The 22,419-nt window shown below is 42.9% G+C and overlaps 1 protein-coding gene across 1 annotated transcript in view; it reads right to left on the reverse strand.

The window, feature by feature from the left end:
* Positions 1-7,365: 7,365 nt before the first annotated feature.
* PDE9A (phosphodiesterase 9A) overlaps positions 7,366-22,419 on the reverse strand; it is a 61,195-nt gene continuing 46,141 nt past the window's right edge. The window contains exons 9-18 of the mRNA XM_009997991.1: positions 21,923-21,997; positions 18,387-18,473; positions 15,203-15,307; positions 13,988-14,070; positions 12,969-13,125; positions 11,672-11,785; positions 10,894-10,998; positions 9,347-9,475; positions 9,056-9,151; positions 7,366-7,416 (exon numbers count right to left, since the gene is read on the reverse strand). Coding sequence (XP_009996293.1) covers positions 7,366-7,416; positions 9,056-9,151; positions 9,347-9,475; positions 10,894-10,998; positions 11,672-11,785; positions 12,969-13,125; positions 13,988-14,070; positions 15,203-15,307; positions 18,387-18,473; positions 21,923-21,997 — 1,002 coding nt within the window. The remainder of the gene's footprint in view (positions 7,417-9,055; positions 9,152-9,346; positions 9,476-10,893; positions 10,999-11,671; positions 11,786-12,968; positions 13,126-13,987; positions 14,071-15,202; positions 15,308-18,386; positions 18,474-21,922; positions 21,998-22,419) is intronic.

A 22,419-nucleotide genomic window follows, 5' to 3' on the forward strand; every position in this document is an offset into this window, starting at 1 on the left:
CATTCACAACTTTCCTGTTAGTCAAGATAGTTAAATAAATATAAATAAAATAAGATGTAGGCATAGGAATGCATTTTGCTGCTTTTCAAATGTACCTGCTGATGGGTGAAGCTGGGTGACCTGTCACAGCCCAGTCTCTCATGAAGGTGCTTAGCACTGCAGCAGTCGGGCAGCAGCTGATGCTTTCTGCATGGGTGGTGGCAACATGAAGTGCAGGTTAATGAATAAATCACCTTATGGGATGAAGAAATGAAATGGCTGGTAGGATAAAATTAAACACTTTAAATCAAGCGCAGATTCCTATGCTTTTTTTGTCCACTGAAGTCCTACAAATCAGGATCTCCTTGAATGCAGGCTGCCTTCCAGATTCAGATGAAACTCACTGCCCTTCACTGGCAGAATGGGGCTAGTGTCCAGCAGCTCTAGATGATGGAGCCTTCATTCACCTTCCATAAAATGAGTGGCATGTCCTCTGCAAGCAAAGGAGCTAGGACAAGTCACTGCAGCTGGAAATCTGCCCTTGGCAATGCACACAGGAGCCAGCATGACAAGGAGGATCAAAGTCTGGAGTGAGGGGAAAAAAAATGCAGCGTGGAATAAATTACATTGTAATTTATCACACATCACCCCAGTGAACTTTCTGAAGTACATGGTATGTTAGACTTGTTATCCTATAACCTTTAGGAACATATTTCTTTACACTTGTTATCCTATAACCTTTAGGAACATATTTCTTCAGCTCTTCCCCAAGATAAGCAGTTGTCTCCCTGCAGCCAAATCCTGCTGGCCAGCCTCAGCGGCACTGTTCAAGTCCAGGGGCCCTGGACAGTGCTGAGAAGCAGTAGGGTAGTAGAGAGGCAGTGGGGAAGGAGGCACCAAACTCATGGTCCAAAAGGAGTTTGGATTGACCAGTATCTGTCCCAGGCTCTTCCCTGCTTTCCAAGGTGCTCTGGCATCTCCTTGGTTGCAAGGCTGTGCTGCTGCCTGCACAGTTTCCCCAGCCTGCCCTCATTTCCAGCACATTGTTTTCAAAAGCAGACCAAATGCTGCAGGGCCAGATGGAAAAGTACTTGAACAAACCCCATCCAGCCCAAAAGAGAAGCTTCCCTTGAAAAAGCAACCTCACCTGACTTCCCTGGTACCAAGCTGGAAGGAGCAGAATGGCCTCAGAGCCAAAGGCCCGTTCTCATGGCCTTCACTTTGCCAGCCATTTTGGGTTTATGTTGAAGCCCTCACCCTGCTGGGTGCTGAGGGCCATCATGGCTGGACACAAGAGCCACAGCAGTCAGAGCCCAATGTCCTTTCATAGAATGATCAAATGGTTTGGGTTGTAAGGGACCTTTCAAGTTCTTCTAGTCCAAAATCCCTGCAGTGAGCAGGGATACATCTTCAAATAGATCAGGTTGCTCTGAGCCCCATCCAGCCCAACCTTGAAGGTTTCCAAGGATGGGGAACAACCTGGAACTTTCTACCACCTCTCTGGGCAACCTGTTCCAGTGTCTCACCACTCTCATAATGAAAAATGTCTTCCTTATATCTAGTCTGTTCCTCCCTTTGTGGGGGACATTTTCAGATGTGGTGAACAGGGGAGATCATGTAGCAAACAAACAGCCAGAGACACCATGCCAGGAGTGAACTATGCACAGATAAACACTGTTTTTATCTGGGAAAGCCTAGAAAACCCCCATAGTATCCAAGGCTGAAAAATTTTAAGGAGATGCTATACCCCCACACCACACAGTGACCTGGCTGCCTATCTCTCTGACTTGATGTGCTCTCCTGTGTTAGGCCAGGAAAGGGACAGGTCTCATCTGCCTTTCCACTGAGATGCATGTGTATCTAATGGTTTATAGTTTGGTTGTCCATATGCCAATTCCGTTAGTTGTGGGTGCTTTAGAACATCCACATGTGCTATGGGATGGTTGCAGAGCCTGGCAGCTCTCTGGTGGGATGAGTTGGAGAGGCATTTGCCTTGCAGAGGCATGCTAGAAGGCATGGCTTGGGTGCACAGATTTGAGGAGAATTTATACACTTTCTTATTGTGTTTTTCTGCCTGGAGCACATCCCAGCTGTCCTGATCCCAAAACAGCATCAGTGAATCTTTTAGCTAGAAATAAATAGGGCTGCTCCAAGGGAGCTTCATTTAGAGCTGAGGATCTGCCAGTTCTGTTAGCTGGGCAGTAAGTATGCTTCCACATAGTTTGGAAAACAGAGATTTTTTTCCTCCAAGACACCACAGCAAATGTTGGCTGTGACAAAACTAGTTTACACTTTCCAAACCCTCCTGGTTCTTAGTTTGTCTTGCAACAGAGCCAGGAGCAGTATTATAAAAATGTCTACAGATAGCCATTTTATGTGTGTGCCTGCTCCTGAGAACACCTGTAATTTCTGATTACATGCCAAAATAGTTAGAAAGCTTTTTTTTTTTTTTTTTTTTTTTTTTTTTTTTTTTTTTTTTTTAAGTGTGTGAGATAGCAGCATGTATGGCTTCTTACTAGTGAAGAGCCAGATCTACTACAACATGTTCGTGAAGAAAAAGAAGGTTTGATTTGTTGGTTACAGCTTCTTCATTTGTGAGAACATCTAACAAGTTTTTTGGCTAAAAGTTTCTATGAAGTAATATTTTCTGAAAATAGTAGCTCTTGATTCTTGCAGTGAGGAGCATTTTACATCCAAATACCCCAACATGCTTTACAAAGGTAGGTCTCTGTTTGAAAAGAGAGGGAAGCCCTTGCTAGGTGACACATGCCAGCTGGGATTTGAAGCCAGGGGCAGAGCTGGGTTTATTATTAACCTTAGTGGTTTCTTATGCACCCACACACCAATCAGAACTCCAATGTGCTAGTTTTTTAGCATACATATTTTACCGCTGCCTAGGCACTCCTCTGGAGAGCTAAGAGAAAGGAGAGATCACCTGCTGCACTGACACATTGCCTAGAAAGCAGGACCCAAGCCATCTGAAACACACTTTAGAAAGACTTGCCTTCACTTTGCCAGCACTCAAGAGCCTTTGTCACAAACGTGCTGCATGGCAGAGGGTTGTACATACAGAGAGGTGGCTCAGGAGGGCAGGACCTGCCTGGTGCCCTCTGAGCCACAGCCCGGAGGTGAGATGTGCCTGAGTCCAGAGCAACCTTTTGGAAAATCATTTTTTTACATTGGGAGTCAGAACAGCAGCTGGATGGCCCTACATCAGAGCTGTCCTTTCACATGCATCCTGCCTGCAGGCTGGGGCTGAGTGCTCCTTGCCACTAACAGCCATGTTGCTGTCTCTTATACCTCACCTTGCCAGAGGGAAATTGAGGAGATGGTAGTGTGGGAAAGATGTAAGTATCAGGAGATTTTACCTTAGTTGGGTAGGTGATTTGCCCCACTGTGTCTGCTCTCACACAGAAACCTTCACAACAACACAGAACAATATGCTAAGAGGATAAAGTGTGTGTGCTTTTAATACCACAAACCAGACAGAGGTAAGTCATGTTCTTCAGATGTTTCCAGATAGAAGGGGCAGCCTGCAGTAAAAGCTCACTGTTTAAATGGGAAAACTGGGCACTGCCTGACAGTGATTCTCCTGATGGGATCAGACTCTGCACCACTACTTTGCTTTGCTCCCATATGGAACAGATGCTGTTATTATTGCTGCTCAGAGGCAGTGCTGAGATTAGCAATTTCCGTGTGCAGATGCTTCTTTGGCATTACATAACCTGTGTACTTAACACACACTAAATTTTCACTGCAAAATGGCTGCTGTGGGGGTATTCACATTTTTTAAAAGCTGTTTCCTTCCCAAGACATGCAGTTAGACTGTAGCCTAAGTTAGAGCCGATTATGAAAGCCATACTAAAAAATGAAGTGAAAGTACAGGCCTGTGGAATCTCATAATTTAAAAAATTTAAGAAGTAAAATCCCAGGGCTCATTGTTAGTTTTCCAAGCTAAATGTCATGGAATAGTTATAGCCTGTCTTGTGTTCATCTTTGATCACAAGCATGGCAGTAGCAATGTAAGGTTGGGATGGATGCATGTGGCACTGTCATGATGCTGAAAAGACACATACAACAGATCATAGAAAGTTCTTTGTAAGGCATCTACAATAAGCTGAAGCAACATCACTGAGATACAGTATTCAGTCTTACTCATTGGATTAGGGAGAGAAAAGATTAAATCACACTTGAGAGATCTGTCTAGCAGCCTCAAAAACCTTCATTTTCATCCTGAAAATGGGTGACATTTTAATGGGCTGATTGCCCAGATTCTCAAATCTGTTAATTTGCATGTCAATCAAGCATCAAATATTATGGAGAAAGTATAAGAAACTAGAATTATGAGAGAATGCCTTGCATTCCCCTTGATTAAATGTATGTTGGGAGGATTGTTTCTTAGAAATCTACTATTACAAAGGCAAATGAGATTTAAAAATGCTGTGGTATTCCCAATTATACCAATAGCTGTTTGTGATTGCATGTGGTCTTTTATACAGCTGCTTAGAATAGCAGCCTGGATGTTGCCTGTTCTCTCAATAAGCAACACAGCCCATTACAGCATCATAACAGTCATTAGTACAGCCTTGAGTTTGGGTTGCTTTCTCCTCTCCATGTCTCTGATGCATCTCAGATAAAGTAAGTGGAATTTCACCAACATCTTCTGATCATCTCTCTCCAGTAAACAGTTTCCAGCTTGCTCTTAAAAATGATGGAGCCAAAACAAGCACCATGGGCCATCAATTCTCTAACTGCCATGCACTTCAATTGGAGAAGGCTGAGGAGCCTGCACTGTGCAATCAGCTGCTCCAGGGCCACGACAAGGCTTGTGGTAGATAAGCGTGTGCATAAATACTTATTGGATTAGGGTTTATAGCTAGAGAAAATCTTCCCAACTGAACTTCCCAACAAAACTTCCCATCAGGACCTAACTCTTAAACAGCTTTAGTGGGAGGAGGATGCAGTCAAGTTCCTACAGCAAGTTTTTTCATCTAATGGAGCTAGCTCAGTGCAGGAACTGGCATGTCCTAAGCAATTGTTTATAGCTCCTGCACAGCAAATCTGCTTTGGGAGCTGATTTGTGATGGAAATATGTTTGAATGGAGATGGTGAATTTGATTCACTTTTGAAAAAGAAGTGAATAATGCCACAGCAGAACAATCTGGGTCACAATGTACTTTGGATTGTAAGATTTATTACAGGAAAAAGGCCCAAACCATGTAATTCAGATCCAACTTCTAAGCATCGAAACTAGGGTTTAGTTCATCCAGCTGTGAAGGTATCTGTGTAGCTTGGAGCTGACCCTTTACTCGAATATTCCCACCTCCCTTGAGTGTTCAAATCCAGGGATCCAGACTCCTCTCCAATTTGCAGCAGAAAGTCCAAAACCACACACAAAAAACCTGTGTAGATCAGGAGGTAGCTAGGGCAGAAAGAGTCACAAGCAGAGATAAGTAGCTGTGGGTCTGTCCTGGGTCTCTGGAAATGTGCAAGCAGGGGTGGGGTAGAGGGATGGATGTTTCAAGGTGATACTGATCTCCCTGGGAGATTGGAAAGTAACTGAGGTAATACAGCTTTGTGCAACAGAAAGAGGGACAAAGGTGCAGGCCAGAGCTGGCAGATCTTTAAGGATGCTTTCCATAGACCACAAGAGATCTCAGTCCCCAGGTGTAAGAAATCGAGCAAGGAAGGCAGGAGACCAGCATGGCTCTGCTGCCTGTGTAGTTCCATCTTGCCTTTTAGTTTGACCAGCAGGTCTCAACTCAGCCATTCTGGTCTCCTGCCTTACATGACAAGGGAAGACCTACGGATGTCATGTATCTGGACTTTTGCAAGGCCTTTGACATAGTCCCCCACAACATCCCCCACAAATTCAGAGATACAGATTTGATGGGTGGACTGTTCAGTGGATAAGGAATTGGCTGCATCCAGAGGGTAGTGGTCAATGGCTCAATGTCCAGATGGAAAATAGTCACAAGTGGTGTGGCTCAGGGATCTGTACTGGGACCAGTGTTGTTTAATATCTTCATTAATTATATTGACAGTGGCATTGAGAGCACCCTCAGCAAGTTTGCTGATGACACCAAGCTAGGTGGTGAGGTCGATATGCCAGAGGGATGGGATGCCATCCAGAGAGACCTGGACAAGCTGGAGAAGTGGGCCCAGGTGAACCTCATGAGGTTCAACAAGGCCAAGTGCAGGGTCCTGCACCTGAGCTGGAGCAACCAGAGATATCAATGCAGTCTGGGAGAAGACATGCTAGAGAACAGCCCTGTGAAAAAGACCTGGGGGTACTGGTGGATCAAAAGCTGGACATGAGCCACCAATGTGCAATTGCAGCCCAGAAGGCCAACTCTGTCCTGGGCTGCATAATGCCTGCTGTCTGTTTGCATGACTGCAACTCCAGGGAGAACTTGGCTCCCAACCTTTACAAAGTCATCAAGGCAAGTGAACATGGCATTGTGCTTATGATGCAAGTATACCACCAAAAAAAGTTTCTAAAGCTTCTCCTCTTAAGGAGAGTTGATTCACCCCTCTTCTTTACAGCCCCTTACCTTATATTCATTCTGAAATAATTTGTCTTTGGAAACAGAGACAGTTCTCACATGAATGCATACACAAAATAATACAACACCCATTTCTTTAGAAGAATATATTATTTAGCAGATCAGTTTAAAAGTAAAAAAAAAATTATGTACATCTTTGAAGGTTTTTCTTTTTGTTACTCTTTACATCCACAAGGATAAAAATAGGCTTGCACAGTGTTTTCAGCCTTGTGCTCCCTTCTTTACTTCTTCTGAAAAATCCCAGGTTGTCTAGCTGTGCCAGGCCACAAAGTGAGCCTGCAAACTCACAAAGTTTTCTTCTGATTTCTTCTAGTGTAGAAAACAAACAACAAAATTTGCATCCACTGTGCTGGGCTTCTGAATGTACTGTGAACACTATAAAATTCAGAGGATAATACAGAGAAATGTGTCTTTAGGGCCTACTAGGCAGATAAAAATATATGCCAGGACCCCTGTCAGAATATAAGCATCTGTTAAGCTATGCTGTAATTAGCATACTGCTGTACACATACATAGAGCATCTAGACTAAAACGACTTTTGCTTTTGGATGTGGATTATTTTCCAGAAAAGGCTCCTTAGCTAAACTCCGCTTTGTCTCTACAGGCTGTGGTCGGTGTGGTCACCAAACAGGCAAACCCGCTGAGGACCTGAGCAGTGCTGCAGCCTGTGCAGTGTCCTCGGGGGAAGTCCAGCCAGGGAGGCTGCCTTGGGCGTGAGGGGAGCCCTTGGTGCCCGGCGGCGGCAGTGCCTGTGCGAGCAGGGTGCAGGCTGTAGGGCAAGGAGCTTAGGGCTGAAGTTTTGCTCAAAGACTTTCTCATCTCACTTTTCAGTGCTGCCGGTGGTCAAGCCTTCACTTTTCTTTTTCTGCAGCTGAAATGAAGAGCAAAGCGAGATTAATGCCCCTGCCCCACACAGAGCTGCTTTCTACCACTGCTGTAAGCCGAGCGCTCATCTCTCCGCACAAGGCGTGTGTGACACGTCTCAGGAAATGACAGGCAGCAGCTCGGTATGTCACAGGCACCTTTTCATCCTAACAGCTCTGGATGTAGGTCCTGAGTAAACAGCACTTCGGCTTTCTCATCATCTGTCTCTCAGGTTATTAACCAGATCCTCTGGTTTCAGGATATTTCTCAATTCAGGCATCTCCCATTTTCCTAAGACCTCTTTGCCAAGACACCGTAATTAAAGCTCCATCAGTTTGTATAAAATTTCTCTTCTGACAGCTTCTGTAAATCAGAAGTAAATTCTCTGCTCAACTTTAAAGATGGATAGGACTCAGAAAGTCTGGCAGTTGCATTTGAGTTCTTCTCTCCTTTGAGAAATGCTCCACTCTAAACTGAAGAATGCCTACAAGCCTTTCTCCTTTATAACTTAGTAACCTCAAAGCATGTGATCTTTGATTAACCAGCCTTAATATTTGTGCTGCTGAGGGGATTTTCCTCCAAAGTACTTGGGAGGAGGTGGGAGCCACACGGGAGAGCTACTATTCCTCTCATCCCGCCAGGGGTGATCGAGTGAATGAACCTTCATTTCCCACATATCAAGCAATATCAGCACAACTAGTGCTCCAGGGCACTTCCTGAGTTATTTCAAAGACGGAGTGACTGATAGTATCCTGTCTACATGACAAATGTGCCCATGTGAGAAAACCCCTGCCCTGTGATGCCATTTGGGCAGGGGAAAGAAGCCCCGGACGAGGTGTGCGAGGAAGGAGTGCAGGCGCGGTGCCAGAGGCTGCAGGGCGCTGCGGGAGCTGGGCCAGCACACCAGCTGCTGCACCCTGGGCGTGGGCACCTGCTCCCAGGGGCTCTCCTGGCTCTCTGCCCTGCCAGGTCATGCAGACGTGGCTGGAGAAAGTAAACGTGGTTACATGTGCATCCTACCTCCCTGAAGCCTGTCAAAGTGAGACCGCCAGTAAAGGGAGGTCCTCGCTCAGCCTGGGCCATGAAATGGCTGTGCTGGTTGTGTGCTTAATGTTACTGCATCCTCTGTGTGTGAGAATAACTCCTCATAAAAAATTCGGGCATATCCTTGAGGATAGACATGTCAGTTGAAGTTTCTTCCCAGAAAAGAATCTCAAACATTGGTGGTGCAGTGCCTTGAACTGCCCAACCTCAGGAAGTTTTGCTGCCATCTAGCCCCACCTTACTCCTTCCTCGGGGAATATAGCTAGCTACTCCTGGGAGAAGTTTTTGCTGACATTCTCTCCTCAGGTGGTTATCTCTGGTTTTTGTCTCCAGGTCCCTCTCTTGCAAGAAGCTTCCTTCCCATGGCCGTGCTTGTGTGGTGCCTGGTGGGCACTGCAAAGGCATGTTCTTGCACACACTTACTGCTCATGCTGCACTCCTTTCTCCAGCCAGGTGTAATGAATGTGTTTCTCATAATAATGAATAATAATGATTATGCCATAAGCATTCCTACTGTTTTGGAATGAAACTGCTATAAAATGACAATGTTTGACTTACTCAATCATAATATTTGCTTTATCAATACGATATTTAGAGCTTACTTCTTTCATAGCATCGTCTATCTGTTTTAATTCCTCATAGCGGTCCCTAGATTCCCAAAGGGGCTGGAGCATCACCTCCTCCACTTCTGGAAATAGCTAGGTGGAAAAAACAGGAGAGAATATCAACATTTGTACTTGGCAGTGTTAGGTTAAAGGTTGGACTTGATGATCTTAAAGGTCTTTTCCAACCCAAACTATTCTGCTATTCTATTATTTCCTTTGGTATTTGTTAACCTGTACATGCTAGAAACGGGCTGAAAAGCAGAATGTGGGCTGCCTTGGGTGACTTACCTTTGTTACTGTTTCAAACATGGGGATGAGAACGAACTTCAGGAAGCCAATCTGTGCAGTTGGCTTGGTCACTTTATCACGGTCCATGAATGGTGCCACTGGAAGCCCCTCAGATTTTTCTCGGTCACTCTGGAACAAATCCAGCATTAACAAATATTAATCTCAGCTAGAAGCCTGTAAGGAAGAGCAATGTACCAAATAGATCACTAGCTAAAGAGTATTAGCCTTCAGATACAGATCTCAGTGGTGTCTGAAGATGGCACAGAATAGCAATATTTCTCTTAGGCCCATATATATCCTGCTGTGTTGACAGCAAGCATCTGAATAAAGAAACGCTGTTCTGTTACATCTGCACGATACTGGCATGAAAGTGTTCACCTCCAGGCTTGCAGGACAATGAGGCCACCTGGTTCCCTTTGCAAAACCATGGGACTTGTGGGGTAAACTATCTCTGAGCATTCAGAAAGGTGGTGATGTATTTTTTGGCTTTGGAAGAGAAGGAATAGGTCTTTGATTTCCTCATCATTCTCCAGAGAGTGATTGTTTTCAGGCATTCAACCAGAAATTACATATCCTTCTTTTAATGATTCAAACTAGTTCTGGCTAGCTGCCTCAATGGAGAACAGCTCCATTGACTGCAATAAGTTTCCAAGGGTACATACTTGACCAACTCACTGTTTCTGTCTGGGTTCACACGCAAGGAGATCACAGGCTGTGTCCACAAAAAAAGATATCCTGTAGGACACTTTAGTGCTTTTGCTGGATGGCCAAACCAGTAAGACACACAGACTCTGTAATTTTGGGTAAAAAGCTGCAGATGCAGTGAGCAAGGAGTGTTCTGATGTGTCTGCCTTTAGTTAGAAGCCGTTCTTAGCATGCACCCTGTCAAGGTATTGACACAACACACCAGAAAGCTCTGGCATCTCCTCCTCAGAGCACTGCAGCTCTGTGTCTCTTATCTCACCTACTGCAGCACGTACACACTGCTCAGGAACCCCTATGCCAGAGTCAGCTGAGGACTGCTTTTCCAGGGGTTCTTTTTTAAGCAACCACAAACTGTGTCCAGCTGGGAATCCAGTGAGGAGCAATGGTCAGGGGAGCTTAGAGTCTTACTTTGCACACCTCAGCAAGTTTTCTGCTTTCCCTTTAGGCAAGTGCTCACACACACTGAAAATTATCTAAACTAGTTCCTGTGTGATATTCAATATAATATTCTTGACAATTTCTTCTTGCCACTGTTCTTGCACTTTTGGCTCAAAAATAATTTATCAGTTGTCAAACAAACTTGCAAAGCAGCCACTTTGAGAACAAGCTCCAGTCTGCTAGCATTAGGATTTCTAGGTTGCTATTGTATTTCCTCCACAGATTAAAGTAAATTGCATTTACTTGCTTTCTGAACAGTTTTTCTTGCTGACATCCTTCTCTCTTTCTATAGAAGAAGCCTTCCCATCCTGGAGCTAGACTGTCAGACAGTAGAACACCTGTAGCTGAGGTGGGATTCAGGAAAAGCAGCAATTTGTGCAACTTCATCTCTCCCTCATTCTTACCTGCATAAAATATTCCTCTAGTAAGCAGTCTACCCAGGGCTCTGCTACTTCCATTGGGCGGACTTCATTGGAGATATCACAGCATTTTATCAGTACCATCTTCAGCTGAAAGAAGATAATACTTTAATACTGCAGTCTTATTGCCAACCCCTTTTTTCCCCATCCAGAACCTGTGTCTTTATGATGCAACAGAAGGTAATGTTTTCAAAGAGAAAGAACAATTTTAGGATTAAATCAGAGATCTTGAATGATCTGGATTCTTTTCTGCTCTCTCAGTTATGCCATGTAAATCACTTATCCCCTCTCTGCCTTGATTTCCCTGTCTATAGCACTGGGATTTGTCACAGTGGAATGTGAGTTTATGTGCTGCATGAAAAGACTCAGTCACAAATGACCAGGAAGGTGTTTGTGGAGCATTCAGAGGCAGCTGGGGAGAAGCTTCCCTGGACACCATAACGACTCAATTAGAAAGTGCAGAAAACAGGAGTTTTACTTTTTTTGATACTTTTTGCCCCACAGTAACGAACAATAAGAATTTGTATCCTGACAGAGTATATATTTTTTTTTTCTTGATGAGACTCCAGGGTTTCTAAAGCTGGAATAATCTGTTTTATATAGACCACTTCCAAATTTCAGTTATTTTTGGTGAGGCAGAGGATGTAGGAAGGATTAATTTTTTAAAATGTGTACCAAATTGTGTTTTTTAAACAAACAAATGTTGATCTATAAGCTTTCACACTATGCACAAAAAAATAATATTCTACAAAAAACTCCTTACACAGGTCATGTGTTCTTCATTTGAGTAATCAAAATTTTCCATTTTTTCCTTGAAAGAGTCCAGTATTTCTGCATGTCTCGCCATGTCTGTAGCCAGGATTAACGTAATTATCCCCTAGCAAAGAAAACATGTTCACATATTAACTTGACATTCTTTATGAAGTCTACTATTACAGAATAAAGTAGGGTCTTTCTTACACACAAAAAGCCTCAGATGCACTACATTGTTACCACTGAAAAGGGAAGTTTCTGACTTGAAACTGCCAAGCAAGCTGTAAGAGGGTTATAAAGAGTTCATGGTATAAGAAGATCATAGTTGGATCAATCTGTAACACTGGTGTGATATCCCAGAGGCTTTTCCTTTCTGACTGACTAATTGTGGAAAAACAAATTGTACAACAGGATGTTAAAAGACACTTTCTGTTTGGCAAGATACATTTTTGGCTCCTTGGAAAGCACTATAGGTTTTGCTGCCGACTTTTAGTGGCCCCAGGAAGAGACAAAGATCAGTAGATGTGGATGTCCTCTACTCTTATCTTCCTTGGATTAAGGGCTTTGAAAAAGCCACATGCAGCTAATGTGGTAGGAGCTCTGTATCCTCCTGCTAATCTGTATCCCAGATTGTGATGGGAAAACGTGGTTAATTTAAATTTGTGAGTTTTAATACAGACCTATTTGTTGTGGCCCCATGGCTGCTTCCCATGCTTTGACAGAATCAGTAACTCCAACCTGAACAGTATCTGAGCCCTTAGATTTGTTTGCTTTTTAGTTTGTTGTGTAAAGAAGGGGTAAGGCAGAAACCAAGACCAAATTTTGGACCTTAGTGCTCTGGTGGGAATTGTAGCATTGTTCACTGTCTCAGAGATAACTGTGAGGACTCACGGTCCACCAAAGCTTCTTCCAACAGTACAAGTGCTCTGCTGTTGTAAATCTTCTCACATTTTGAAGCCCCTCTTAAAATTAATACAATATTCTCTAAAAGCATAAACTTCTGCAGTGAGAGCTTATTCCTTTCTGAGCCAGAACTAATTGGCTTCTACAATAATACAAATATCTACCCCCAAAATGTCGCAGGCTTTAATAGTCAGGATGTACTCATTATTTCTCAGCAGGACATTCCAGAGAGCACTGCTGTGGAAATTTTCCAAGAATCCCTCTGGATCCTTCCAATGTGAGGGGCTTTTTCAGTCCTGCCCTCCAGGGAGAATGATTCACTCGCATTGTCCAGCAGGGAAGTCTGTGTGTGCTTAAATCTTCAGGAACAGTTTGTACGACCCCGATGGGAGCAGCATTCGTACCTGTCTTATCTGTTTGAATTGTTCCTGGTTGACGTTGGAGAAAATGTTGTATTCTGGCTGGGAAATGATCTGGAAAGCCACAGCACAGTGGTGGTTCTCCAGTGGGGAGATGTCATTGTAGCGCACCGCGAGCTCCGTTCGGGCGTTTATCTGGTAGCTGGTGTGGGGAGAAAAAATGAGAATTCCTGCAGACACACACCAGCTGCTCTAAACCATTCTGCTTACTTTTGTTTGCATTCTTCTCAATACTTATTTGACTGGTTGCAGTTATTTTTTTTTGATTGTTAATACTAAATCAGATTTTTAGGGAAAACAGATACTGGGTTTTTTTGTTTGTTTGTTTCTTTGTTTGTTTTTTAATTTTACCAAGTCTCTGTATCTTAAAATTACATAGAACAAACACAGAAGGAACTGTCTGGGCTTCATTGAACCCTCACTAAAGTAAAAGATTCTCACTGACCCCAGGCAGAATTGGGTTCTGCCCTTATTTAATGAATGGCTACAAATGAATTAGACTTTTTCTCTCTTTTTTACACACATACACATACACGCACACAAAAGTGTCCACGTGTCAATAAGTCCAATTTCCTCACATGTGAATGAATAGAATAATATGCACTTCACTATTTACAATTACAAAATAATGTGTAAGTTAAATCACCCTTTGCATTTTAGTGTAATTATTCCATTTCATTCAATGAAGCTATAACGATTTATGCCCTCTCTTGAAGCTCTAAAACATTTTACCTTGCTTTCTCAGGAGTGGGGGAAAGTGTTGGAATAGAAATCTGAAAAATCATTTTCCTTACAGAGCCAAGGACATCTGACAGCACCAACCCAGACCTGAGCTGACTGCATGAAGCTCTGCCTTGGCCCATGTGTGAGTGAACAGCAGGGCCTTGGGGGAAGACCATGGCCAGCTCAAGTGATGAGAAGAAAAACCCGATCTACCAAAAATGCAAGGTGATATTACCTTCCCAATAATTTTTAAGGGAAGAGAAAGCAAGAGACGGACTTACGTATTATTATAGCCTGGATGGTCCAAGTCATGGCATACTGCTGCAGTCATGAGAATCAAGATGTCAATTTGGGAAAATTTCTCCTGTAAAATATAAAACATTAATGTAGTATTAAGATTTCTACTTCTGCTGCTGTGGAAAAAAACCCCCCCTTTTTTTTTTTAGAGAAATAAAAATCTGAGCAAAATGAAGTCTTTTTCCACAGTTTTATTTCAATCAAGAAAGGGAATTCTGCCTTCCCTTCCAGTAAAAATTACTCAGATTTGCCTTTTCTGTATTAAATAACAGCAGCTCAGAGGAGACAATTTATTTGAAACTTGCTATTACTGCAGAGATCATGTAAAAGCACTGAGATATTAGTACAGTCTTTTGCAAGTCATTTAAGCATCCTGATTAGTTAAGGGAGGACTGGAAGACAGCTTGGTTGCCATTGCATTCTGCATTAAATACACTTATTAAAAGAGTGGAAAAAAATAAGTGTTTTATTCCCACAGCGTCTGAATAGGATGAGCTTCCATTAAAGAAAGGTTTTTCTTCGTCTTTTTATTACCAAGAAAATATACTTAGGCTAGTCACTTAGATAGTTAACTATAGAGAAGAAAGCATTTTTTTCAACTGAATAAAATCTGGTTTGTACAGAAATTAAATGAACACATAAACATAGGTTCTCTAGTCAATGAAAATAAATGATGCCTACAGTTCTGGATGAAGTACAGGTCTAATGTGACTCTTACATACAGCACATGCAAGGCATTATTTGCAGCAGCTCACTCAGGTGCAAGCACACACTTGGAGAAAACCCCTTGTGGGAACATTTTGTGTCACAGATGAGGACCATACCCATGTAGACTGTAATGCAGTAGGCTTTTGGATTTGATTCACAGGTGTTTTGTGGAATCAGAGAGTCAAAAGATCTTCAGTGTACAAACTGGGGATATCCAGGAGTTGAAGGCAGCTTCCCAGCAGCCTCAGAAAGCTGTGTAGCTGCCCAGGGTCTGGGATGGGGTGGCTGAGAGGGCAGCCAGAGGTGGAAATACAACACCCCTCCTCCTCTCCCCAGGGCCACAAGAAGTGCAGCTTCAGCAAAGCTCATCACTTGCTAGCAAGCTGTTGGCTGGTTTTGCAAGAAGAGTGGCCCAGATGTGGTGGTGCTCAGTGGCCAAACATGTGCCCCGTGATGGAAATGGAGCGATACGATTGAGGTGGGGAGCATACCTGGAGGCTGCAGAGTGAGATCATGCTGTACATCATCTGGGTCACACAGAAGCAGTGCCGGAAATTATGAAAGGGGTTGTTTCTGTAATTGTCATGAATACACAGCTGCAGGGAGAGGGAATGAAGCAGTCAGAGATAGGACAGCTCTTTCTTTATAAAAACATGATTACGTGTGCTTCCCAACCTCCCTGGAAGCACTGTATATCCCTACAGGAGTCCTGTGGAGTCCAGTATAATTTTCTGCTGGGATAGAGTGACAGCATCAAGACCTTCCAACACTCTCTGCCTTCCTGAGGGGAGTGAGAGACCCACTACCTTTCAAGAATTTGTCAGCAGGTAAAGCTCATAGCAACTTCTCTCTCACACCAGCTAGCAATGGGTAAACACCCCAGCACAGCTCCAAGTGCATCTCTGTCTTGAAACAGGACTCTGTGCTCTCATCCTGAATTTGTATTTCAAACTGTGGGGTGGTTAAACAATGACTTTTCGGCATATAAAGAACTCAACGTGCACCCATGTTCCTCTCTCTTGCTGAATGTGAATTGCAGCTTTAAAATCCTCAAGGCTGAAATGTATTTGTTATTTCATTTACAAATGCTTGGAGGTGGCTCTTTGGGATGTGCTGCTTGGCAAAGTGAAGATGTGAATGCACATGCTTTAGCAGACCTGTGTGGCTTTCCTATGCTAGGCAGCATGGGAGAGATTTAGCCATGTGGGCACAGGGGACTGTTGTGTGTTTTACCTTTCAACAGATCCTGGCTGTGTGTCATCGTAACAAATGCAGGCTAAAGCTTGTCTTTCTGCGTGTCCTTGCTACTGTCAGCTGGAGTAGCTGAGTGAGGCTGGCACAGCCACAGTCATGATTCCAGTGTGCTGGGTGGCCTTTAGTATCCCGTCCTGCACAAAGCAGCCAAAGGTCCACAGTGCTGCTGGACCCCTTCTGCTCAGTCTTCCACAGACTGTACCCTGGGGAGCCCTTATGCACATGCTTCAATTACTGAGTCTGAATTAATGACATGAACAGATTTTCAGCCTCCTTCTCCAAACAAATAGTGAATTTACTTCAAGAGTCCTCAAACCCCATCAGAACCAAACACTTCAACGTGAGATCTGACTTTTAGGAAGCCTCAGGGCTCTGGATGCAGTCAAGAGAACTGTGGGTTTTCAATGCTAATTCAGTATTAGAGGGCTTCATTGCAAAAGCTCTTCAGCTAATTCTGCAGCAAGGACTTTGGAAAGATTTTTGTTTTAAAATCAATATCTAGTGGCACGATATGGTTGACAGCTGGGCTCACAGGTGGTGGGCAGCATCTCACAGCCTCCAGCTGGACACCATGGCCATGCCCAGGCACTGTACAGCACTGCACAGCTCCACATCCAGCAGTGGAGCTCAGGGCATCCCAGGGGACTCCTGACTCAGAACACTGAAGGGCTGGAGTGACTGGGATGTATTAGTCATCCTTTCCTCCCCTTTCTGGGGCATTTCTGTACCCAGTGCATGTGGGAGCAAGAAAGCAAGCATATTCATGAGTTGGCTTTTTCTCAACCACTTAAGTTAAAACTGCTGCCCATATTGTGCCTGGGGATGTATCATAGTGTGAAACAGTCCTTGGGGAGTTCTTTTTAATCATCCTTCTTTCTGCAAAGCTAGTGTTTAAGAAAGGAAATGTAACCCTGTCTAATCTTTGTAGAAAATACATCATAAACTCCCCTCATTGTTCAGAATGAGTCTGTCTTAAACGCTAGTGGTAACAGATTACTGGGAGATACAAGTTAACAAGAAGCTGCCTGCAGTAATGTATGTGGGTGGCATATTGAAGTGTGTTGATGTATCACCTTGTTTCCCATGTTTTCAGTCTGTGAGGCAGGAGAAAGATATTTTCTCTTTTATCTGTACTATGATAGCCTTGACTGTATTTGGTTTCATCCTACCCCTTCTGTTCAGCTGCTTACTGAGGTCAACAACACTGAGCTCATCAGCCTTCTTCAGGGAGAGATTTCTTAGGCCTTGATCTTTTCTGTATACCTCCTTTAAAGTAATCATACCATTTTTCTAAAAAGACTTAACCAGTCCTAAGCATAAATTACAGGTATGCCTTATGCATTCTATGGCAACATGGTAACATCCATCCATTTTATTCCTTATTCCAGCCTCTGATCAGCCTAATCCCTTGTTAGCTGCAGCAGAGCACCAAGCAGTGACAGTCACTGCCCTGTGTATGTTGGTGCTCAGGTGCTTCTTGCTGTTGCTGCACTTCATGATATGGTGAATCAAGTGTTTTCTAGCCACCTTTTGAATTTGTGGAATTTCTTCTGGCCTTTCTGGGAGCCTGTAACAACTGTGTAAAACAGTTCCCTCAATTCTGTCCATACTCTTCAAGTAAAGAGATTAGTGAGATATAATTCTTTGCTAGAGGAATTGTATGAAACATTTGTATAATGAACTCCACATAACTATGTTCTTAATTATTGTTTCAATCAATTTTTCAGGTAGAAATGTAAGTTTTACTAACTATAATTCAGATCTGTTTTAAAAAATGGGTAACATTTTTGCTGTTCTACAGTTGTCTAGGAACAAAATGGCTTTTTCTGAAAATACAGATTTATTCTTCAGCTTTTTAGCAAATTCTTTCTTATGCTTTCCCTTGGACCTGGTAACTTATAGATTTTAAAATACATCAGTGTTTCTTCTTTAGACATCTTATTTGGGGTATGATCTCATCTTTATCACGCCTTGCATCTCTACAACATGCTCAACATTAAAAACAAGGCAAAGGAAGTTATTTAACCCCTCAGCAATTCCTTTTCCTTCCTGCCTTGCTCTTTGACTCCCCGTGGCTTAGCACATCTCATGATTATTGAACATATTGGGTTTTTTTTGGCCATTTCTGAAGACACTCATCTCGTCTCGTCTCCTTTTACATTAGGTACCAAGAGCATTCACCAGAAATGCACTGCTTTCAGTAGAAACCTCAGCAAACAAATGCAAAACAGTAAAAAAATGTCATCAATTACCATACAAATGCAAACATTGGCTGAAGCACTTAGATTATAAGAATTTGTATAGATTGACTGTTTTCAGTGGGATTACTCGTGTGAATCAAGAAAATTTCATTACTAAATGTTTTGTTTATTGATTTTTGAGTTTGAAAAACTGCTAAAATCAATAATTTGAAATACTTACCAACCACCTCTTTAACGTGATAGGATTGATGTTGAAGTCTTTTACCAACCCAAGATCATGGTACATATGTTCCAAACAACTCAGCATCTGCAGCCAAGAACATATAGGTTATTGACTTGGCAATTACTTTACAATATGTTACAGAGTGAATTTCATCCTCGAAAGCATTAAATGATTGCAAAGTCCTCTAGTTAAGATGAAAGAAAGATGTTCAAAGATTGTATGATTAAAGACAGTGCAAGAGGGGAGACAGAGAGGTTCTGAAAGCTTTTTGAAGCAGACATTGCTGTTGACCGCATAGGTTTTGTGCAAGGCTTTGAATCACACCAGCTCTCTATAGTAACTGTGATTCATGTGTATCATAGCAATTCCTTTTCACAGAAAAACTACTGCCATTTTCCTGACTAATCTGGGATATGTTCTAATGCTCAATGGAATCAGTGGGAGATTTTCCACTAAGTCCAAAGGCCCTAGATGTAGAGAAATGGATCAGGCCCTAGCTGTATAGAAAATGTCAGCAGAAAATAACAGAACCTTAAATAAACTTTTATTCTAGATATGTGTCAGTATCTTCTTTGTTTATGACTTTTTACGAGTTCCTAAATCCACCATCTTAACTCATGTTTCTTGACTAACAAAAGGACTCCTATTATAACACCAAAACATTGCAGAGGGTTTGTGACCACCTACTCCCACAAACTGTGACTGTGAATCCCAATAGATGAAATGCAAAGGCAGACTCCTCTTCTGAGACAACATCTGCTCTGGGGCAGGAAGGGGGGTGTAGGTAGTTTAGCACTGCCACTCCTGGTAAATCTTCCGGGTTTGAAAATATTGCAAAAGAATTCTATTGACAACTTTATGTGTCTGGGCACTTAGCAGCTGCCACTGGTCAGAAATGAACAGAGTTTATGTGTCTGCATTCCCAGTTCTGAAGACAAAATCTGCAGGGGATGAAATGTAGCCATTATATTAGCAGATGCAGTCCTTAGACTGTAGACTGATCCAGGACCTCTAATGTAACTAGTGTAATGTAAAAAATATGGCCTTGGAGATGTTTTTTTTTTAGTTAGGTTTCTGTTATTTAGGCTCTTAAAGACTCTCCAGAAAAATGATTTCATCTAACAAAACTTTATATTCATCCAGGGAATATATATAGTTCATGCAGTAACAAGGGGGCTGATTTTGAGTCATTTGAACAGGAAGAAGACAACTTTCCTGCAAGACTTCAGGGACAATGTCATGAGCTGAATTGTGCTCAGATCACAAGACCAATGTTTTGCTGTAGACCACCCTGTTTTGTTCCTAGTCCCAGAGGTAGAATATATGTTTTGCAGTAGTTTCAGAAAATACTTTCTGAGACAATAAATTTGATCCAGATTGGATGTTTTTTTTTTTTAGTTAGGTTTCTGTTATTTAGGCTCTTAAAGACTCTCCAGAAAAATGATTTCATCTAACAAAACTTTATATTCATCCAGGGAATATATATAGTTCATGCAGTAACAAGGGGGCTGATTTTGAGTCATTTGAACAGGAAGAAGACAACTTTCCTGCAAGACTTCAGGGACAATGTCATGAGCTGAATTGTGCTCAGATCACAAGACCAATGTTTTGCTGTAGACCACCCTGTTTTGTTCCTAGTCCCAGAGGTAGAATATATGTTTTGCAGTAGTTTCAGAAAATACTTTCTGAGACAATAAATTTGATCCAGACGATCTGAATCACCCTCAGAAATGTCTACTTCCTTCCAGCTGTTTCCAGAGAGCTTTGGGTGAGGGGCAGGTTGACTCTTAGTCCCAAAGTTCCTGCCTCTGAACACATGAGAATCTCAGTTTTCATTTTTAGCTTTCTTGGTCAACAGCAAAAGCTTGAATATGAGACTTTTCTAAGGCTTGAAAGGGACATTTGAGAAAGAGAATGCAAGCTTGCTGCAGAGCTCTGTTTACCTGAGATGTTGCAGAGCACATTACTAATTTGCTTACAGAAGAAGATGGTTTATAACCTGCCTGTCCCACATGGAGCACGTGGGCAAATGCTCATTGCTAAGCAAGCATTGACAGAATTGAAATATTCTCTGTAAACATGAACCAGAGTTAAAGAGTGAGAGAAACCCATATGGTGCTCAGCTGACCAGAGTTTGTGCAGAATCTTATTTCTGCTCAGCACTCCTCCTTGCAGGGCACATCTAATCCCTGCACCCTCTTGTTAGCCTTGTTCCCGCCACCACACAGTGTTCCCTAGTACTCTGAATGAGTTACTGTGCTAATACACTATGCCTCAGCACACAAGAATCCATGGATAATGTTTTTTGTCTCTCCCTATTCTTTCTTAATAGCCAGAACAACAATGAGCCAACAGTGTTATGGTCCACCTGGCAGGTCATAATTCTCTCTTGCTGTAAAGACCTGACAGGCACTCAAAAATTTGGGGGTGAGCCATTTTGCCTGAGCAGTTGCATGGCTGTGGTTCAGAGAAAAGGGGCTAGAGAGAGAGCAGTGACTGCAGAGCACCAGCCTCAGCTTGGCACAGATAGCACAAGGGAAGCTCTGCCACCCTCTGTGGATGGGAGATTGACCTTAAGCCACTAGAGAATCAATCTGTTACTTCTGTTACTCTACTGGCTGGACGAAATATCCTGAAAGAAAAATGCTGATACTGTAAGTGGGGTATGGGGTATTTTTCCTTGTCAGGTTGACCTACAGGTGCTGAGCCTGAATGACTCTTCTATGCACAACATCTGACTGAGAAGGTAATAATTAAGGTGATTGCTGCTGAGGGTTCTGCTAGAACTACCCAATCCTTCCCTTGGGAAAAATCTAATGCTAAAATCCTGCTACAGTTTTGTTTTCTCTTACATTTTTCCTAGGTGAGATTTGCTCGTATTTGTTAAATCCAGTTTTACATTATAACCTGGCCATTACAGAAAGCACCCTTCTCCATCATGTTTCTACAGATATTTACATATGGGCCTTCCAGAACCTTCTGCAATACAAGTGACAAACAATAAACACCAATAGCAATAAGAAAAATAACAATAGCAGTAAGAAAACCAAGAAAATTAACCAGTAATAAAATACTAATAGCAGCTTTGCAGGCTCTTCAGCAAACACTACAGAAAAGAACATTGCCTGGAAGGGTGTGAATCAATGCATGCACCTCTGCACACAGCAGCCTGCTGCTTTATTGATCTGCAGAATTATTGATGATGAGCTTAAGAATATGCTTTGCTAGGGATTGACTTGTTCAGATAAAATGGCATGAGAGAACTCATGTGTCAGTAATGATAGTGCACTGGTTGTTCTGGGACATTACTAGGAAGAGATCGAAATAAAAATAAAAAGGAGTCAGAATATGAAAACCAGCATAATACATCTGGCATCTGTTAGGAAAAGCACCATATTCTGGTGTCATATGAAAAAAAGGATAGAGAGTGAGGGGCAGAAAAGGGGAACAACCCTGCCAACCTTCTCAAAGGGCTCTTCTGGCCTTGTCAGCTCTCAGAAAGAATGCTAACCCAGCTAACACGGCACCCTTACCTCGTTGGGCTCCCACAGCCAGACATCAAAGGTTGGTTTCCGAAGTGCTTCAATGGTCTCCTGGGACAGCAGGTACTGCAGACAAAAAGGCAGTCAGTGTAGACAAAAGTCCCCCATCCTGGCATGGGACCCACTACTGACATGTCCTTGGGACTCCCAGACTTCCATTCACACGGGGTTCAGCCGCATTTCCCAAGGAGAACACAACTGATCTCTCCCTCTGCCTGCCCAGCCCTCCTCTCTCTCCCCTCGAGCTGCTTGTGGTCACAGCAGGACGCCCATGCCTGGTTGGCAGCAAGTCCCCAGGCAGCACACTGCTGGCAATGGCACCAGTGTGGAGTCCCTTGTGGTGCAGGAAGGTGGGGTTTGGGAGAAGGGGAGGAGAGCAGAGGTGTTACAGATGAGGTTGTGGGTAAATCCAGCATGGGGATATCAAGGGCACAGATCCATCCCTGGCTTCAGATGGAGCACTGGTTTCTGCCTGCAGAAATTCAGCA

Source organism: Chaetura pelagica, unplaced genomic scaffold, assembly GCF_000747805.2.
Source record: "Chaetura pelagica isolate M959 unplaced genomic scaffold, ChaPel_1.0 scaffold360, whole genome shotgun sequence".
Taxonomy (NCBI): domain Eukaryota; kingdom Metazoa; phylum Chordata; class Aves; order Apodiformes; family Apodidae; genus Chaetura; species Chaetura pelagica.